At 37.9% G+C, this 18,657-nt stretch overlaps 1 protein-coding gene across 2 annotated transcripts; it reads right to left on the bottom strand.

The window, feature by feature from the left end:
- Nucleotides 1-204: 204 nt before the first annotated feature.
- On the bottom strand, nt 205-16,094 carry taf1b (TATA box binding protein (Tbp)-associated factor, RNA polymerase I, B). 2 transcript variants are annotated; one of them, XM_050058774.1, is made up of 15 exons: nt 15,962-16,094; nt 15,059-15,157; nt 11,069-11,160; nt 10,358-10,455; nt 10,182-10,274; nt 8,790-8,895; nt 7,680-7,851; nt 6,448-6,547; nt 6,110-6,257; nt 5,843-6,017; nt 5,311-5,348; nt 4,240-4,327; nt 3,636-3,706; nt 3,099-3,327; nt 205-2,995 (listed from the first exon to the last, which is right to left on the bottom strand). In XM_050058774.1, the coding sequence occupies exons 2-15, from the start codon at nt 15,124-15,126 to the stop codon at nt 2,749-2,751; spliced, it is 1,725 nt and encodes a 574-aa protein (XP_049914731.1). In that variant the 5' UTR covers nt 15,127-15,157; nt 15,962-16,094; the 3' UTR covers nt 205-2,748. The 2 variants fall into 2 exon arrangements, with proteins under 2 accessions (XP_049914731.1, XP_049914730.1); XM_050058773.1 differs by having other exon boundaries at nt 206-2,995; nt 11,073-11,160.
- Between the last annotated feature and the right edge of the window lie 2,563 nt (nt 16,095-18,657).

Here is an 18,657-nt window from a genome sequence, read left to right as displayed (position 1 = left end):
TGCATCACATCACTGCTGATTCAACAAAGTAATGACAGCTTGAGTTCAGATTTACACGACACCAGACATTATTTATGCATTGTAAATATTCTCAGCTGTGGAAACAGGTTTAATGACTGATGTGAGACTGAAGATGATTTCATGTTTTATTTTATGATGATTTAAAGGCTTTGATTTGAGTCGTTTGTGATGTCACAAGGTCATTAATATATTTCAGTGTCTTGTGTGTGGGCGTGTCATCACACAATAATTACATAAACAAACCTCATTAGTGTAACAGAGTGTTTATGTGTGTGTGTGTACCTGCTGTAGAACCACTGCAGCTCAGTTTCAGTATGAATGAAGGCGCCGCTCTACTGTGTCTGTCGCCTCCTGCTGCTCACTTCCTGTCGCTGCAGCTCTCTGATGTTTCTTTGTCTTCAGCCTGAAAAACAACCTGATCAGAACAATGTTACAGAGACGTCTCCTAACGTTTGTCCCCTCCAAATATTCAGTTCACTGTGACATCACACAGAGAGACGCAAAACGAGACAAGATTTGGTTTTTGTAGAAAACAGTTCAAACAATAAATCAGATGATTAAACAGATTTTTTTTTTTTTAACAGACGACTGATTTTGAATCTGTTTCAGTTTCAGACTTTTGTATTCATCAGAAACATTTCTGATCATCATGTTTGAACTGTCCGGCTCATTTTATTGGGAAAAAACCAAACAAACAAAGAAACAAAGGCTCATTTTACAGTAACTTCATCTTTGAGCCTTGAACGACAGCCAATCAGAGAGCAGGACAGATGTCAGCTGACTGTAAGTATCAAACACAGGTGTGAAATCAAGATGTGATTAGATCGGTTAAAATGGCCGTGGTTTAGTGAATCACACACACACACACACACACACACACACACACACACACACACACACACACACACACACCTGTCTCACCTGCGCTGTGAACTCAAGAGTTCCATTAATAAATCAGACCTTTAATGTTTTACAGTTTTCCAGCTGAAATGCAAACACACTCCTGACATGATTCTGCTCGGCTGAATAACCACAAGCTAACGGTGAGGTGTTGGTTTAAACGATGGGCAGGTAAATCGTTATCTCTACATCACATCTGACCGAGTGAACTGAGTCTTAAAAAGTATTTTTACAGGAGAGAAAAGAGACTCTAAGATACAAAAACACTCAAAAACAGGAGATAAATGAGCATTTTAACAGACAGAGGAATGATATCATAATTTGGATGATAATGTCTTTGTGTCAGTAGCTACTTTTACACACACACACTAATATTCCACTGTTATTCCAAATATGACAATATTCTGAATTTAATACAGGTCGTGTGAACAGCATGTTCTTTAACAGAGAGTTACTGCAGGAGGAATTACTGTTGGATAATTGAAGTTTTACGTTTCTTGTTTTGTTTTTCAAAAGTTAAAATATGTCTGAAAATTCACAGTAGAATGAATCCAACATAAAATCAGCAAAATAAATCCGCTTATTTGAAACAAACAAAAACATCCTTGTAATTTACAGAACATGTTAATGACAGGTTGGCTGTTACCCATCAGTCCCTGTGCTTCATGTGAGCAAGCTAAATCACTGTGCAGCACCTGTCAATAACAGCGAGGTGAACTAGTTCACTAACAGACATGTTGTATTTTCACATACTGGCCAAATGTTTATGGGCATTATTTTGAGCCATGATGGATCATTTTGTGAGTTTTGGAGCGAGAGACTGTGACACACCGTCCACCTCAGAGACAAACAGTGAAAGTGCAGAAGGTGAGGCTAACACACCGTCACTCCGTACCTCCAGGTGAACGAGAGAGGAGCTGAAAATATTCAGAGAATTATCTAAAGTACAATTTAGTTTCATACAGAATATGTAACAGAGGGTCCCTGTCTGTCAGTCTCTGAGCTGAGGGGTCTACGGCCCGAAAAACATTAAAGACTTCTGGTTTAGATACTTCGAGTTAGGCACTGATCCCAAAGAAGCAATTTTCCAATAAAGAAGTGAGATATGTCGATTATTATTCAGGTTTTAGGAGCATTATTTGGACAGACAGACAAAGCATCCAGAATGTGTGTCTCGGCGTGTGTTTCCACTGCAGTTTGTGACGCACAGCCTCGTGTCTGTCACTTCTGCGGGTTCAACACAAACCAACAGTTCTTCAGACTGTGGTGTAGAGATACATGTCGAAAAGAAAAGTCCTAATTTCTGGTCAGAAGCAGAAACCCGCCGACTTTTAAACATCATGAAAAACTGATATATATGAGCAAATATCACAACGTCGACCTTTTAAAGAAGATGGCTAAAGAATTGAAAGAGGGTGTCTGTGTTCACACGGTCCAACAAGTCCACCACTGGTAGGAAAATAATTCTGTTTCTTTGATGCAAAGACACAAAATGACCAGACAGCCATTCTCCATATTCTGACGTGATAAACAGCATGTTATCAGAGTCTGCACAGCTGCATGTCAACAGCTCAGTAGGAATATTTTCAGACAGAGTAAAACTGAAATATTTTGTGTGTAAACATGGTCAGTGTTTCTTTAAGGAACTGACTGCTGCTGAAATCAAACCTTCACACAGCGTCCTTGTCGGCTTCAGTCAGGGTTTGATTTTCACACAGAAGACGACTCTTAGAACTCTGATTTCTGAGTGTCCTTGAACGCACCCAGGTTTAACGTGATGTTAAATTACTGGCGCTCAACAAACAGCTGACGTTACTTGAAGGTTTTTCATCTTGTTTTTCTTCCTCTCGGTGGCGTCCTGCTCTTCGACCTAGCCCTGGTCTCAGTCCTGGTCTTTGTCCTCCTCTTCCTCCTCCTGGGCGTTTTGCTGCCAACGACCCGTCTCTCCACCCTCAGCACCTCCTCGTACAGGTACGCCGGCTTCACGTCCAGCATGAAGCAGAAGAGCTGCAGCAACCAGACGAACGTCCGAGGTAGCGTCGCCTCCACCTCTGAGTAATGACTCATACAGTGCCTGTAGAGAGGAAGAAGAAGAAGACATCAGGAGAGGAAGAGTCTCTACCTGCAGGGTCTGAAGCCCTGGGGTCAAAGATCAAGTGATGTGTAGTTAAAGGTACCGGGGCTTGCAGGCTCTGAGTGCTGGGTGCCAGTACGTAGAGTTGGAGGGAACCAGGACGTTGCGTTTCAGGGTCACAACTCCATCCAGCTTCTTGTGGTGCAGACTGGGACCATCCGCTCCGTCCTCGTCCCCCCAGCAGAACCTGAAGCTGGACGGATCGACACGCTCAACGCCCGCCGGTCGAGAGGACAGCTTCTCAAAGCAGATCTGCACCTGCTCTGCTATTCCTGCAAACACACAGACACACCAGGTCAAGATGGGACCGACGGTTCATACGGACAGACAAACCGAAAACATGACACTTCCAGCCACGGCTGTCGCCGGCGCGGAGCCATAAAAAAATAACAGCAGTGACAGAACTCATTAATAATGACCTTTATATCGCTGCAGTATCAAAACATATGTTTAACATTAAGACCCAGAACGTCTTATGAACATGTCTCTGTAACACTGACTCTGTCCTCCCTTCATATACACTCAGATATCTGTCCCTGTGTCAGACTTTAAAAATCAATGTGATGACTCGGATTCTTACTCTTCCTCTTTATCACGACACATTTCTTGATGCTGTTGGCATACAGCGGTTTCTTGGCCGTCCACTGTTTCCTGCAGAGACGGAGAGAGATCATGTTTTTAAAAAGGTGAATAAATGTCAAACAGACAAATCTTTACAGCGCCTCATCTACAGACACCCCTTTAATATAAACTCACCTCACTTTATGAATTCAATGCCTCAAATTTCCTTCATTTAATTGTTAAAGTTTGTCAGTGTGCTCTGTTAAACCTGAGCTGATCAAACCTTTAACATCAAAGAGCAGAATGAGAAACAGAAACTACATTTAAAGCTTCGGTTTTTAAATCCTTTGAAATCACCAACATAATATTCAGACAAATATTCCTGAGAACATTTGCAAATGAAAAACTGCAGAAACTCAGAGATGAACATTCTGAAGTTTGTTAACCAGAGATCTGAAAATCAGTTTTATAATTATTTGACATAAAAGAGCAGGTTTACAGAGTGCAGACTGGTCACACAAAGTCGTGAGTCACCAGAACAAACTGGTTTTAAACCTGTGAACAGATGTCACGTGGAGTGATGACCTCAGACTCTGCAGGTGTCACAGCAGCTCATGTCTCACCTGGCGACGTCATGTTGTCTCCTCTGCTGAGCTCTGATCAGAGCAGCCTGCACCAGTCTGAACCACCTCCGAACATTAAACATGTCTCCTGTCAGAAAACAGTATTTATTATTATTTATTATTTATTCAGTATGACTGTTCAACTTCTTTATGTTCATGAACACAACAATTATACAGGCTGATACTGTTGTTTTGTTACAATTCTTCTTAAATTAATAATAAAATTTTCATATTGTCAAGAATATCGTCAAAAATACCCTGAAATATCCTTTTAGCACCATATCAACCACCATACTTGAATGTATATATTTATTCAACATATAACGCACTTAACTGTACATATTTCTTATGTTTATTCTTATTCTTGTTTTTATTCTATTGATGTGCATATTGTAGTGAACATTATACCTTTATACATATTTTATATTTCTGAATGTAACTGGTGAGAAATATTAAAATGTATCTGGAACATTAAAACATGAACAGACGTCCACAGACTCTGAACTTTACAGTGTGTTCAGAAATTAAACTTTAGATTTTTCCTTTATTTGAAATCTTTAATTTCATTGAAAAATGTGTCTTTTAAAAAAAGTACATTAGATAAAAATGTCTTTGAGGGACAGACTAATATTTTATAGGAGGAAGTTGTTTAAATGACCAAACTGGATGAAATGATTTTGTTACGGATTCAAACTCAAAGGTCATTGATTCTGTTTATTGATTAATTTTACTTTTATTTTAATTTGAATTGTTTGATGTGACGTTGAAAATAAAAGCATGTTTTATACAACATAAAAATCCTGATCAACTTTTTAAATGGTCACTTTCAGGAGAGCTTTGATATAAATGTAGTAAAGACTGAAGTTTAATGAACTGAAGATGTTTGAGTTCTCAGACAGTTTGAAGCTGCTCGACGTCACTGAGGTTCAGTATCATTAAAATGAAATGTTCAAACAGTATCACACTTTTAATAAAGGTTTGAAACCAAGGATAGTAAATACTAGCTATATTAACAGATTTTAAAAATACAAATAAATATGTAGATGACGAGTGCGGAGGTGAAGAACTCACCTGTGTCGTCCTGATCAGCTGCTTCGTTGGATAAATCCCTGAAAGACAAAAACAAAAGTGACTCTTTAAATTTAACTTTTAAACTTTTAAACCTTCCTTCTCTGAGTGATCCATCATGTTTCATAAAGTCAGTCTTTAAAATATTTTCTTTTTTATTCTCCAGGCAGGAAACGCATCACAGCTGGTCTTCTTCCTGATTGGCTCTTAAAAATCACTGAAATCCGTCCAATCAGACGAGTTTACAGAATCTCATCAGGATTGTTTTGTTTCAGAGAGTTTTCTCATTTAAATTTAATCTGCTGCTGTGGACATGAAATCAGCTGATCCATAAATATACTGATTAAAAGGATCAGTTCAACTCAAATTACGGTTATTATTATTATGATTATTACACAAGAACAAAAAGATGAACATACACATGCACATAAAAGAACCTGATATTAGTACCACCAAACTAAATAATTTATTATCTATAAATAAATATTTAAAAAACATTTGTGGTGTTATGTTGAAGTGACTCTTTAATAATCACCATTCAGTGTGGTCGTCCAGGCCGAAGATGAGCTTCATGGTGACGATGATAACGGCAGCGGTCTGGACATCGTAACGCGGCAGGACGGGACGAGACAGGAGGTCGAACGTGTATATCGTCTGATCCGCCATACCGGCGCGCTCCATCAGCCTGCAGACCCACGGGTGGAGCTCGTCTGGAAACAAAGAAAACAAGGAACAAATAATCCACCAATCAGAAGTTATTAGTTAAAAGTGTTGTTACTGGTCCTACTAGTCCTGCTGTTACCGGGCAGATTAGCGTCGGTTAGGTAGCGCACGCTGAGCAGAGCCGGGTGCAGCAGACTCTGACGAGTGATTGGAGGACAAGCAGGAAGCTGCAGGAACAAAATCAGAGTCTGAGCCTCCTTATGCACCGCCCGGTGGGACGGGACGCTCTGTGGAGAAAAACAAGTGCACAAAACTTATATTCACTCGGTGGTGTTTTATTTAGCTGACAAACACAGACACATGAAACTGAAACTCTCTGAGTGGACAGACACCATTGATTTGATTTGTGCACTGGCCCTTTAAATCTATGACTGATCACAGTATTGATTCAGTATCAGGAGCTGATTGATTTCTGACCTCTACTCTGAAGATGAGAGCGTCTTTGCCTTCGAGTTTCATCTCGTCAGGAAGTTCCTCGTAGGCGTTGACATATGGGACGTGACGCTCATTCACCAACCTGCACACAAACACACCAACTAAATGTTCCAGAACTTTCCAGGAAAACGTTGTTTTTTCCAGCCAAGAAAACAAATCAACAACATTTATTACAATTTTAATTCTTAGTCTGGTAGATATTTTACAGACTGATTCCAGTAGTTTTAGACTGAATATATCTAGATTTGACTACTTTACGAGAACAAAAACTAAAGTATTTCCATGTTTCCCCACCAGAATTTATACCTGGTGTTCAGACCTTCACGTCAGGAGACAGGAAATACTACTGAGCAGTTACCTGACTACAAAAATCTGAAACAATCTACAGTTTCAGTTCCTGTTTGAGGGGTCTCGGACTCCTTGAAGTCCTTCTCTACTGCACATCTTACCTGTGGTGTGCCACATGGCTTGATTTTATGTCCTCTGTTGTTTTCAGTTTACATGCTTCTTCTTGCAGAGAATATAATATAAATGTAATATTTTTTTGTTGTTTATACCAACAGCACTCAGCTGTATGAACATACAACACCTGCTGATTATTTGAGTTAATAAAATGTGAAATATCACTGCAAATTCTCATCTTATGTCACAGAACAGGACATGACTTCTGTCTTAAAAACTCTGAACAATATTTAAGAGGCTGTGACCTCCATGTTCAGTGTTTTTATTTGATAAATGTTAACCTATAATGTCAGCGATCACTCTTCTGTATACTGAATTAGTTTCAGTATCTGTTTGAGGGGTCTCGGACTCCATGAAGTCCTTCTCTACTGCACATCTCACTTGTGGTGTGCAACAGGGCTCGATTTTAGGTCCTCTGTTATTTTTAGTTTACATGCATCTTCTTGCAGAAAATATATATATATATAGTATGTATTGTTTGTTTTTTTATGCTGACGACACTCAGCTCTATGAACACAAAACACCTGGTGATGATTTGAGCTTATAATAAAGGAAATATTAAAACAAATTCTCCTCTCACGTCACCAGAACAGACGGATTAATAATGTCAGTGATCAATTTTCTTTATACTGACTGATTAATTCTGTAGTTTTAGTATCTCTTTGTGTGGTGTTGGACTCAGTGAAGTCCCTCCCTGCGGCTGAACATCCAGGTGTGTGTCGTTACCTACATAGGCGTGTGTGTGTCGTTACCTGAGCAGATCGCTGAGCGTCAGTGGCTCTCGGATCCAGGTCAGAGCGAGGTGGATCAGAGCCAAAGTCTTCTTCATGGTCATCAGACTGTGGCGACTCCTCTTCATCCGTGCTGACAGGTAGCTGGCGGCGTCCAGTGAGCCCGAATACTGCGACCAATCACTGGAGCTCCCTGTGCAGGTAAAGGAACATTTCACCTACTGCAGGACCGTTGAGCACCTTAACACTGTCACATGTCACTATGGATCATACAAAGACACCGACTCGATTCAAACTAGACTTGCACCAATTACAATTTTTTGGGCCGATACGAATTTAATTTTTTTCCAACCACTTTACAGCACACAAGATATTGTAATATTTTCTATCTCTCCTTTATTAGAACATTTTAACCAAGCTACAACCAGTTTTTCAATAATCATCTCAAACAAACAAAAACAGTGACACTGGTTAAGAAACATTTTCCTTTTTGCTCAAATATAACTTCAGGTACAGTATTAAAATAAATAAGTAAATAAGGCATGCATAAATAAAAACATGGATAAATAAAAATAATATTTCTTGGTGTATAGCATTTGTGGGTAATTTCCTGAATAGACAAAAAAGTGTGCGCTGCTGATGTTACACGATGTCAATCATGCGGCGTGGTGGAAATTTGACCGGCGTTTTAAATCGGCATATTTTAGACTGACCGGCCGGTCGCAGGTCACGGCCAATCACGTGAAAACCGGCCCGTTTTAAAACGTTTTTTATTTCATATAGTTCAGATTATAATGAAGATTTCTGTCAAAAACTGATAAATAGTTGAATTTAATTTCTGAAATTTGTAAAACTTTATTTTGCATTTCTGTTAATCTGATTATTTAAAGGAAAAACCTTTGTATTTCTGAATTAAATCTTGTTTCTTCATTAAAAAGAGCAGCTGAAACTTAAAGATTAAAAAAAGATTCAGAACTCAGAATATTACTTTGGTTATCAGGCCTTCATGTTAGATTATATAAGTTTAAGGTTTTTTTTGTTTTTTTACAGTGGACACAGGACGTTCAAATTTTCATAAACTGTTTCCACTGAGTTCATCACACTGATTAATTGACTGATGGATGAATCTACCTGCGTTGGAGCCGGCGGTACTGGACAGGTTTGTGTCTCCGTCCGTCTCACTGGCCGACATGATGGATATCTCAGCTGCACTGTCTGACTCCGAGTCCGGACGTTGCTGAGGAGAGACAGAGTCAGATAACATTTGAAATCCTTTCAAAGAGATTATAAAATCAACTTAACTTCTAAAATCTATTCAAGTCTGGATTTTTACAGTTTTACATCACAAAAGTTAAAACTAATTTAATATTCTACAACTTAAACTGCAACTACCGCCCCGCAGTTGTATGACTCCGCGAACCCGTCAAGTTTCTCTGAGGGTACTTTCACACCTGCCCTGTTTGGTTTGGTTCAGTCGATCTCAGGTTGGTTTGCCCCCTCAGTGCAGTTCGTTTGGGCAGGTGTGAACACAGCAATCACACTCAGGTGCGCACCAAAACAAACGGACCGAGACCTTCTTGAAGAGGTGGTGTCAGTCCAGTTACAAAGGAACTCTGGTGCGGTTCGTTTGTGGTGAGAACGTGTTCTGACCTGGATCTGAACCAATTGCAGTCACATGACACATTGTTTGGGTTAAACATGAGCATGTTACAGTCCTGGAGGATTATTAATGTGCACCTCCTCCTGTACTGCCTTAATATGCACATTCAGCACATCCAATGCATCAAAACATTGTTTTCTAGTTGGAGCCGCGCCTCGTTTTCAAACTGTATGGTTTGACTAAAATGAACAATGACAGCAATATAGTCCACGATGAGCAGCGCTAAAATCAACCTGCGTAGTTGTCCCTCCATTGTGACATTAGAAAGTGTCACATTTATCTTGCAAGTGTACTCTTCGTCAACGTTTGCTTTACTTCCTGGATTTTTCCCACATGGAAATTCTGACCAATCAAGAGCAGCTTTCTTACACAAGGCATTTGATCTGGTCCGCTTGTAAATGCTGCCGTGAGAACACAAACCAACTTTAGGCAATTATGCAGCTTTGGAACAACATTATTCTCTGATTCAGACCAAAGGAGACGACTCTAGGTCTGCAGCCTAACAGTCTCCATCCATGTCAGTGAAAACATGGATGCTTCACACACAGAAGAGCTATACAATAAGTTTCAGCATTAGAGTCACCAATTCAGTATCTGACCAAATGTCTCCCCTTCTGTTCCTGAGATATGACACTGAATTATGGACATTTGATTCTAATCTGTTCATTCTTCAGTCTAAGTGGACGTTTGTGTCAAATTTAAAGAAATTTCCACGAGGCACTGTTGAGATATTGTGTTCATGAGAATGAGGGACGGACAGACGGACAACCATAAAACGTAATACCTCTGGCCACGTCTATCTTTATAAGACAATAAAATTGTATTAATGTGTGTGCACATGTTTGTGTAGTTTGTGCCCTCACCACTCTGAAGCTGGAGGTCCTAAGTGGGTTGTGTGTGAACGCCTGTCGACTCTTCTGCAGGTAGATTCTCCACAGCTGACACAAGACTTCATCCTGAAACAGCGACATTAGAATCAGCTCTGACTCTCAGCAGGTACCGTCTTCTTCCTCTGCAGCGTCCATTAAAAATCACGCACCTTGAAACGTGCACTGACTCCCAGTCTGATCAGAGCATCGGCCTGGTTCCTCAGGATGAACTGGAAACCCTCACAGATCACCCACTGACGCCCGTGCTCTGAAAAACACCAACAACGACCAAATCTGTTGCTCAACAGCGTCATGTCACATTTAATAAGTAAAAAAAATTCAGCTACTGAGTTTCATCGTGATCGTCCATCACGTCACGTCAATGATGAAGGTTTCTGTACATTATTTAATTAATTTAATTTAAAGTTACGCTGCGTTAAAAATGTGGTTTACGAGGTTGTTATCAGAGCTGCAATGAAAAAATGACAAAAATTATCCATCATAGTTTTCCCAGAGCTAAACGTAACGTCTTTTAATGTTTTGTTTCATCTTACCAACAATTCAAAACCCAAAAATTACTCATTTTATGTGAAATTACAGAGAAAAAAGAGCTTTTTAACTTGAAAAAAATCACATCAAATATTAATTATCTAAATTATTAATAATGAATCATTTCAGCAATGAACCCAAAACACCAAACAGATGCTTTATTTAACAAAATGATGAAGAATATTGATCTGCAGCCTTAATTTTTCATTTCTTTTCAGAGCTGAAAAGTCAATTCATCACTGGACAGAAACATTATTGGTAATTATTTGGATAACTGATTAATCATTTGAGTCATTTTCAATCAGACACAGTGAATGGACGGACGGACTCACTGACCGGGCCTCTTGGTTCTGGTTCCTTTGCCGATGGTGGAGACCCTGGTGGAACCCGGAGTGAAGTTTGGGTCGACCACCTCTTTGGTCCTCTGAGGACGTTTGGACACGTTCACATGTTAACATGGACAGAGACACACTAACTCCATATAAACTGGTACAGAGATGCTGCACTGCCACCTCCTGACAAACAACAGTACTGCACCCTGAAACTAAAAAAAACTCCACACAAAAAAGTTTGATTTCTGACTTCAACAGTGAGTTGTAGCTTCATGTATGTTTGTTTTTTAAACAAAATGTATACATAAACTTCACTGAAAATGATCATTTGAGAAGTTAGTGCAGGATTTTGAAAGAAAAGTCTTTAACTTTTCTGTAACAGCTCAGAAAGTTAAAATGTTGGAGAGCCATCATCCACACTTTCACACACGTTTTGTTTTTGTCCCAAACTAAAGTGTTTCTGTCGATCAGTTTTTAAAACCTGTTCAGATGTTCTGGACGTTCCCACAGAACCTGCTGCAGCATTTGATGCAGCTCCACCAGACGTCTTAATGTCTCACACATTAGGCTGTACTGCACTATTTATTACATCTACATGATAAACATTCGCTGCTTAACAGTAACTGAGTTCAATGCTCTTATATTTGAAGTTGCTGCTTGTATGTTTTTCATGGGTTTTTCTTCAACTGTAATTTTATTACTTACTTTTTATACTTATTCTCTTTTCTTTTGTTTTTGCACTTGCATTTATCACCAGGGGTCTGAGACAAACAGCTTTCAGTCCCGTCTTTGTCCTGAACACACGACAGAACTGACAGTAAAGTTAACTTTGATAGTGCAGTCCTGTGACACTGACCCCATATTATATACATATCACTTTTTATTTGCCATGTTAATTTAATTTTGGTAGGTTTTGCTTTCAGCTCTTTTAAAGATGTATTATTTTCATACTTTTTATTGTCTGTTTAATACTAATAAACAGATCCTGACTGAATAAAAATGCTGGAGAGCAGCAGTGGAGTCTGAAGTTGGTTCAGATCCTCTGTAACTGCAGTACAGAGGACAAAATATTGTCACAAACATTAGTTGAAGCAATATTTACTGTTTAAATGGAAAAAGGGCAGTTTTATCTTATTATATGCATTTTAATATTCCTCCTCTTTTGGCATAAAGCTTATATTAATAGACTGATTAATTTTTATCTTATATCACTGACAGGGTCATTTCTCACTGCTTATTTTCATCTTGTTTACCAGCAGCACAGTTTCTGTTTTCACCCTGTTTTCTTAAAGGCTCTCTAAGTCTTCCTAAGCTTGCAAAGTTTTTGTCACATACAGCAAACATCTCCTCATGATCCGCTAGCTACATGTCCTCTGAATATGCTGTGGAAAAAGTCCGGTCTCTGTAGGCAACAAAAACACTTCACTTCTGTTTATGTTCAACAATGTTATCAAACACAACGGAGCTAGCTCGCCTTTTAGCCTCATTGTAGCCTGTAGCTCTAATTGCCTCTCTGGGCACCGCGTTCATGTGTGTGTGCGCTTGCTTTTGCTGGTCTCGCGCTGGCTGGTTGGTGCAGCCTGGACCACAATGTTTTTGTTGCTATTTGCGAAGCCTGGGCTGCCTACAGAGTCCGGACTTTTTCACAGCATATTCAGAGGACATGTAGCTAGCAGGTCGTGAGGAGATGTTTGCTGTATGTGACAAAAACTTTGCAAGCTTAGGAAGACTACAGAGCCTTTAATCTACACTTACACCGGTCAGCCAAAAAATTCGAACCACTGTCAGGTGAAGTGAGCAACATTGATCATCTTGTTACAAAGCAATGTTCTCCTGGGGAACTTTTGGTCCAGAAATTCATGAGGATGCCACTTGATGTGCTTCACCCACCCAAACACCTCTGCAGATCAAATTTCTCTCCTCATGGCAGCAGCACTCCCTGATGGCAGTGGCCCCCCCAGCAGGAAAATGCCCCATGCCACACTGCAGAAACTGCTCAGGAATGATCCAAGGACCGTGACAAAGCCCACAGCGGTGTTTGGGAGAGTGGAGGGCGTCAGGTGGCATCCACATGAATACTATGTCCAAATGTCTCCCAGCAGAACATTGTATTGTCACAAAATGATCATTGTTAGTCACCTCACCACTGTTTTAATGATTTGGCTGATCGGTGTATCACAGGGATATGAACATCACATGGTAACTGCTACTGGACATATTAAAACAATGATTTTCTTTGCAGACAAATATATCAGTAGGTTGAGTGTTGAAAAAACAAATATTTCAAATGTAGGGTAAGTCATGTCTGACTGGCTGAAATTCATCATGTGATCACTTCACTGTCAGGAGGAGTTTCTTAATGAACGTCTTAGTGCTCACAGTCCTTATCTGACACTTTAATGTGTTGTTACATTTGTTGGTGCCCCGTAACAACATCCATCGGATCAGAGGGGTATTCCAGGTAGGAGGTTCAACAAACTCTGAGTCTAACCCTGAACTCTAAGTTGATTTACCCTGAGATGGGAAACTCTGAGTTACCGGTTCCAGAACAGCTGATTTGAGTTAGTTCAGTCAACTCTGAGTATGTTCACTCTGAGTTAAGCCGACAATAAAAAGCCATCATCAATGGAGCTCCGACTCCACGATTCACCATGGCAACAGGTAAATAAAAGACAGCGCCTCCATTTTAATCCAGTGGATGTAGAGATATTAATGCATGTGTAGCAGACGGTGCACGTTTATCTTTAAAAGAAGAGCCTGAGTCAGAGCGAGGAAAGTGTAAATAAGTTAACCATAAAGTTAATAAAAAAGTTTTATTCAGTGTTGTCCGTTTATTCATCATTTATCAGACTTACATTTCCTTAATGAAGATAAAGTGGTGGAATCTGACTGTGTATCAGGCTGTAGATACATTACATTATATTAATAATATATAATAATATATTTGTTCAGATTTAATCTGATGGGGAAAAACACAGGAGGCAGCAACTGAAAAATAGGAAGATTTAAAACATATAGGCTAGGCTATAGATCAAAGACATAAAGACATGACTGTAAACTCACAGTCTGACCCAGTAATAATATGTTTGGTGATTTGCACTTGAAAAGACGTTGAGGTTAAAATACAGTAGATTTTAAAATGTTGGACATCTATTTGTATCTTGACTCAACAGCATTCAGTGACTTTATTTCAGCTACAAATGTAGTAAATTTAAAGACACTGAAATGCTGCACCATTGCTCACTCAGAAATATTAACATATAATCCCCAATATTAGGCTATAGGAATTATGTTCCATCAGTGCGACCAATGACATCAGTGATAGAGATCATTAGTCATTGATACTACGTGTTTAAATAATTAGACCTACACATTATGTGCAATAAACATTTGGGAGCTGCTCTAACAGACTGACAGTCTGATCCTTGTGCACAGTGTTATAAAAAATAATAAATATAAAAAGGACAGAGATTTGATTCTGAGCTGAGGGTGAATTCTCGCTGTGTAATAGTTGAATGTTAAGACAAAAACTGAGGTCCAAAGAAATGACTGATGTGCATAAATTCAGTAACTTCAGACAGTCCTGAGTAACAAACTAATATCCAGCAGGATTTAGACTGTGACAGACGGTAAATCTCCGCTAATGAATGCGCTTCGATACAAGCTTTGACACGGACTGAATGAATGAGGAAATGAAACAGTGTGTAAGAGGGAGGAGACAGAGGAAAACTCAGGGTTTACTGAAGAAAACCTGCCAGCGAGCAGGTAGGTAGGTACTTTATTAATCCCGAAGGAAATTGCATTTTCCTTCGGGATTAGGTTAGGTTCACAGACTCAGTTGCCATGGTGATTGACTCAGAGTTTGATTTACCTCTCTTTCTGGAACTGAAAACCCAGAGTTTCCCTCATTTCAGGGTTAACATACTCAGAGTTTCCACTAAACCCCGCTTTCTGGAATATCCCTCAGCTGTTGTTGTTGTTGTTGTTTACCTCGATGACGTTGTGACAGGATCTGCAGAAGAAACGTCCCTCATCAGAAACTCCCCAATCCACTGCATGACACACAGCACAAGGCTCCCTGTACCCAGCCTGGAGAGACACACACACACACACACACACACACACACACACACACACACACACACACACACACAGGTACATCAGTGAGTTGAATTATTTTGGTCTGAACACAGGAAACAATCAAATGTTGTTGTTGTGTTTAAATGTATCAGTGTGTGTTGATGACACCTGAACCTGACATCAAGGTGAGAAATTTGAGTCATTAGGGCAAACACTATTATTACAGTTAAACACATCCAGAACTGCACATTAACTATAATAAAATAACCCTACAGTTGTGTCTTTACCTACAAACGACTGGTGATATTTTCTGCCCTCTTAACAAAACTTCTTTAATTTAATTTTAGAAAACTAGTGACACATCTCACCAGACTTCATTCAAAATATTAAATATAATCTTTTCCTGTTGATGTAAATTATGAATTAGGCTTAAAATGTCTTAAAAACATTTGTCCGACTTTACAGCAGATGCGGTATAAAGCTTTTTGTGGCTGAGGGACATTAGTTTAGCTGGAGTCCACAGCACTGAGCTTGGTGACAACCCGCAATGTTTAATCAAATTACGTTTGTCCGCAGTGAAACATGCGCCGATAGTTAAATAAGTTCGTACACATTATGAAGAATGTGTTAAATTGAGTTAAACGTCATTTGAATTTCATCTTATGCGCGAAATAATACAAACTCCATAATAACTGAATAGACTTTGGTGTGAAGCGACTAGCTAACACTAAGTTCGCGCTATTTAGTAGTTTAACGTTTATGACGTCATTAACCGTCTTTATCAGAGTGACAGAAACACGCAGGATAATTTACCGTATGTTCTTCGTCCATGTTCACTTAAAAAACAGCAGCTTCAGTTTGTAGCTTTATATTTAACCTGTAGTCCGTCCACAGACCCACATGTCCACTTTGTTTGGGCTTCACTTCTTCTTCTTCTACCGTTTCCGGTTAGACTGAACTCTCTCTGCTGCCACCCACAGTCCACAATATGAACTACAACAACTATCACTTCACTGCAGACAAATGTACTTTACTGTCATTTCATATATGTAATAATTAAATTATTTAAACTATTTTAGTGTTATAGTTTAAATTATTTTATCACTACAGCTCTATAAGTGAATATGGGTTAAAAATAAATGGGTAAAAATTAAATGAAATAAAATAAAATAAGAGACAAAAACTGTTGAAAAGACATTGAATTTTTTTCCCCAACAAAATTACAGCATAAGGTACATATCTTTATATTTTTTGCACACTCTACATACTCATCACACATATTATATATTCTTAAATATTTCACAAATTAGTGTTAACAATGTAGCACAATAATACCAATACGACTACAACTACTAATACTAATTTATATTTATTATTTTTCTTACATACTTCGCACTTGACACTTCCTTTTTCTACATCTTAAGTTCTCTCCGCTTTACATCTGAGCAACTGTAACATAAAGACATAACGTATTTCTAATTCTGATTTTCCACCCCGAATTTCAAAAGTGCAGTTATATTAGAGATTTGTCTTTTTAAAGTAGAATTTCTGTACAGCAGCCTCATTATACAAACTACACACACAAAAGCATCTACACTGTGTTCACGCACATGAAAACTGTACTCAGAGTCTCTTCAGTATTTTATTTCCTCTTAATATGTTTATTGTATTCACCAAAGACCAGGGCAAAATTCCTAAAAATCTACTAATGAATCATTCTGATGAAAAATAAACTCATAATCTGAACCTCAGTGTTTTAATGCAGACATTTAAGTTCAAAGCCAAAACTGACAATGAAATATTATCTCAGTTTAATAGAATTATCAAAATATTTCTTTGATTTTATGTCATTTCATTTCACTTTTTTTTGTAAAATGTGTTTTATAAATAAAGTTATTATCATTATTAGTTTACTGCAGTTTATTATCAGTACATAAAGTATCGTCCTTGTGGGGTTTTTGTTTTTTTGAGGCTCTACACTGAGACTTTATTTAATTCTAGTTGATCTATCTGTCTATCTATCTATATAAATAAATAAATAAATGAATAAAATAAAAGTGTCTCAGCAGCAGCACAAACATTTCCTGCCATATGCATATGACTATGAAAACAGGAAGTGTGTCACCTCTTCAGTTTAATACCATCAGTCAGAAATGTTAATCCTCCTCCACATTAATCACCACACTCAGCAAAGTCACTTTTACATTGTACTTTATTTAAAATCTTATTTATATATAAAATACAATCAGTTATGATGCTGTGTCACTTTAATATCAGACTTTATCCATTATATTAAACATTTAATTCAGACACAGTGAGTTAATGGTGTTTAATATTAATAATATCTCAGACTGTAGTTTTCTTTGACTTCCTGCAGTGTGTCTGTGTCGTGTTTTAGTTTCTGGAGCCTGAGTTCACAGTTTCTCTGTGGGTTTGCTGCCCATGTTTCATATCAGTGGTAGTAAAAGCGGATTTGGATGAGATCAGATGTTATAAATAGAGCTGCCAGATGTCTCTCTGTTATTCTCTTACATAAGATGGACGACATGTTTCACTTCTACCTTCTTTACTTTCACTTTATTCTGCAGCTTTCACTCCTCTAACACACATCACTGTAAAAAATAACATGTCAGATATTAGTTTTCATATTTATGTTCAGGGTTTTTTTTTTTTTTTTTTTAAATTCCAGCGTGTTTGACTCAGCAGAGTGTCAAGCTCCACAAAATAAGAGCACAATACGACGACGGATTTTCAAAATAAAGTTTTCTTTCTGGGAACTCTGATGTTTGCAGGAAGAGCTATGTTCCATAATACCACTAATTATAATAACCAAACATTTGGGACTTAAAATGCTGAAACGTGTTTCTTAGAATTTTTAGAGAAGATATAATTGGACAGCGAACTGAATAAAATAAACATTTAATCAATTTTATATAACATTTAATAATATCTTAAGTGGGGAGATTTATTCAATTTTTCCCTTTAAAGTATTTCTTACTAAATTATTTCCCCCCCACATTTTTTCATTCTTTTATTATAAATTATTTTGTGGTTGGGGAGACTCGACTTGTACTTTGTACTTTGTGTTTTTATTTTATTACAATGTTTTATTTTTTTTTTCTAATAATGTTTTTTATTGTTTTAATAAATCTTGTGTATTTCTGTATATAATTATTAGTTTATGTAGCTGTTATGTTATTCATACACTGAAAAAAAATTACAAAATTATTTCTTATTTTATTCAATTCTCTTTTTTTTTTTTACAGAGATTTTCTTTATCTGTGTTTGAGGGGTTGGATGGATCAGTCTGGTCCCTTTAATTTAATTTATTGATTAAATTATTTTTAAGTTAATTCTGTGGTTGGGAAGACATGGGGGCAGAACTTTGTGTTTTTATTAATATTATGAAATTGTTTTTATTTCTATTTTAATTCTAATTTCAGTTTATGTTTATTCATTAAATATTCTTATTATCTATTTTATTTAGTATTTATTTTGCGTCATATTTT

The sequence above is a fragment of the Epinephelus moara genome, chromosome 12 (assembly GCF_006386435.1).
Source record: "Epinephelus moara isolate mb chromosome 12, YSFRI_EMoa_1.0, whole genome shotgun sequence".
NCBI classification, from domain to species: domain Eukaryota; kingdom Metazoa; phylum Chordata; class Actinopteri; order Perciformes; family Serranidae; genus Epinephelus; species Epinephelus moara.
This window is presented reverse-complemented; position numbering and strand designations above follow the sequence as displayed.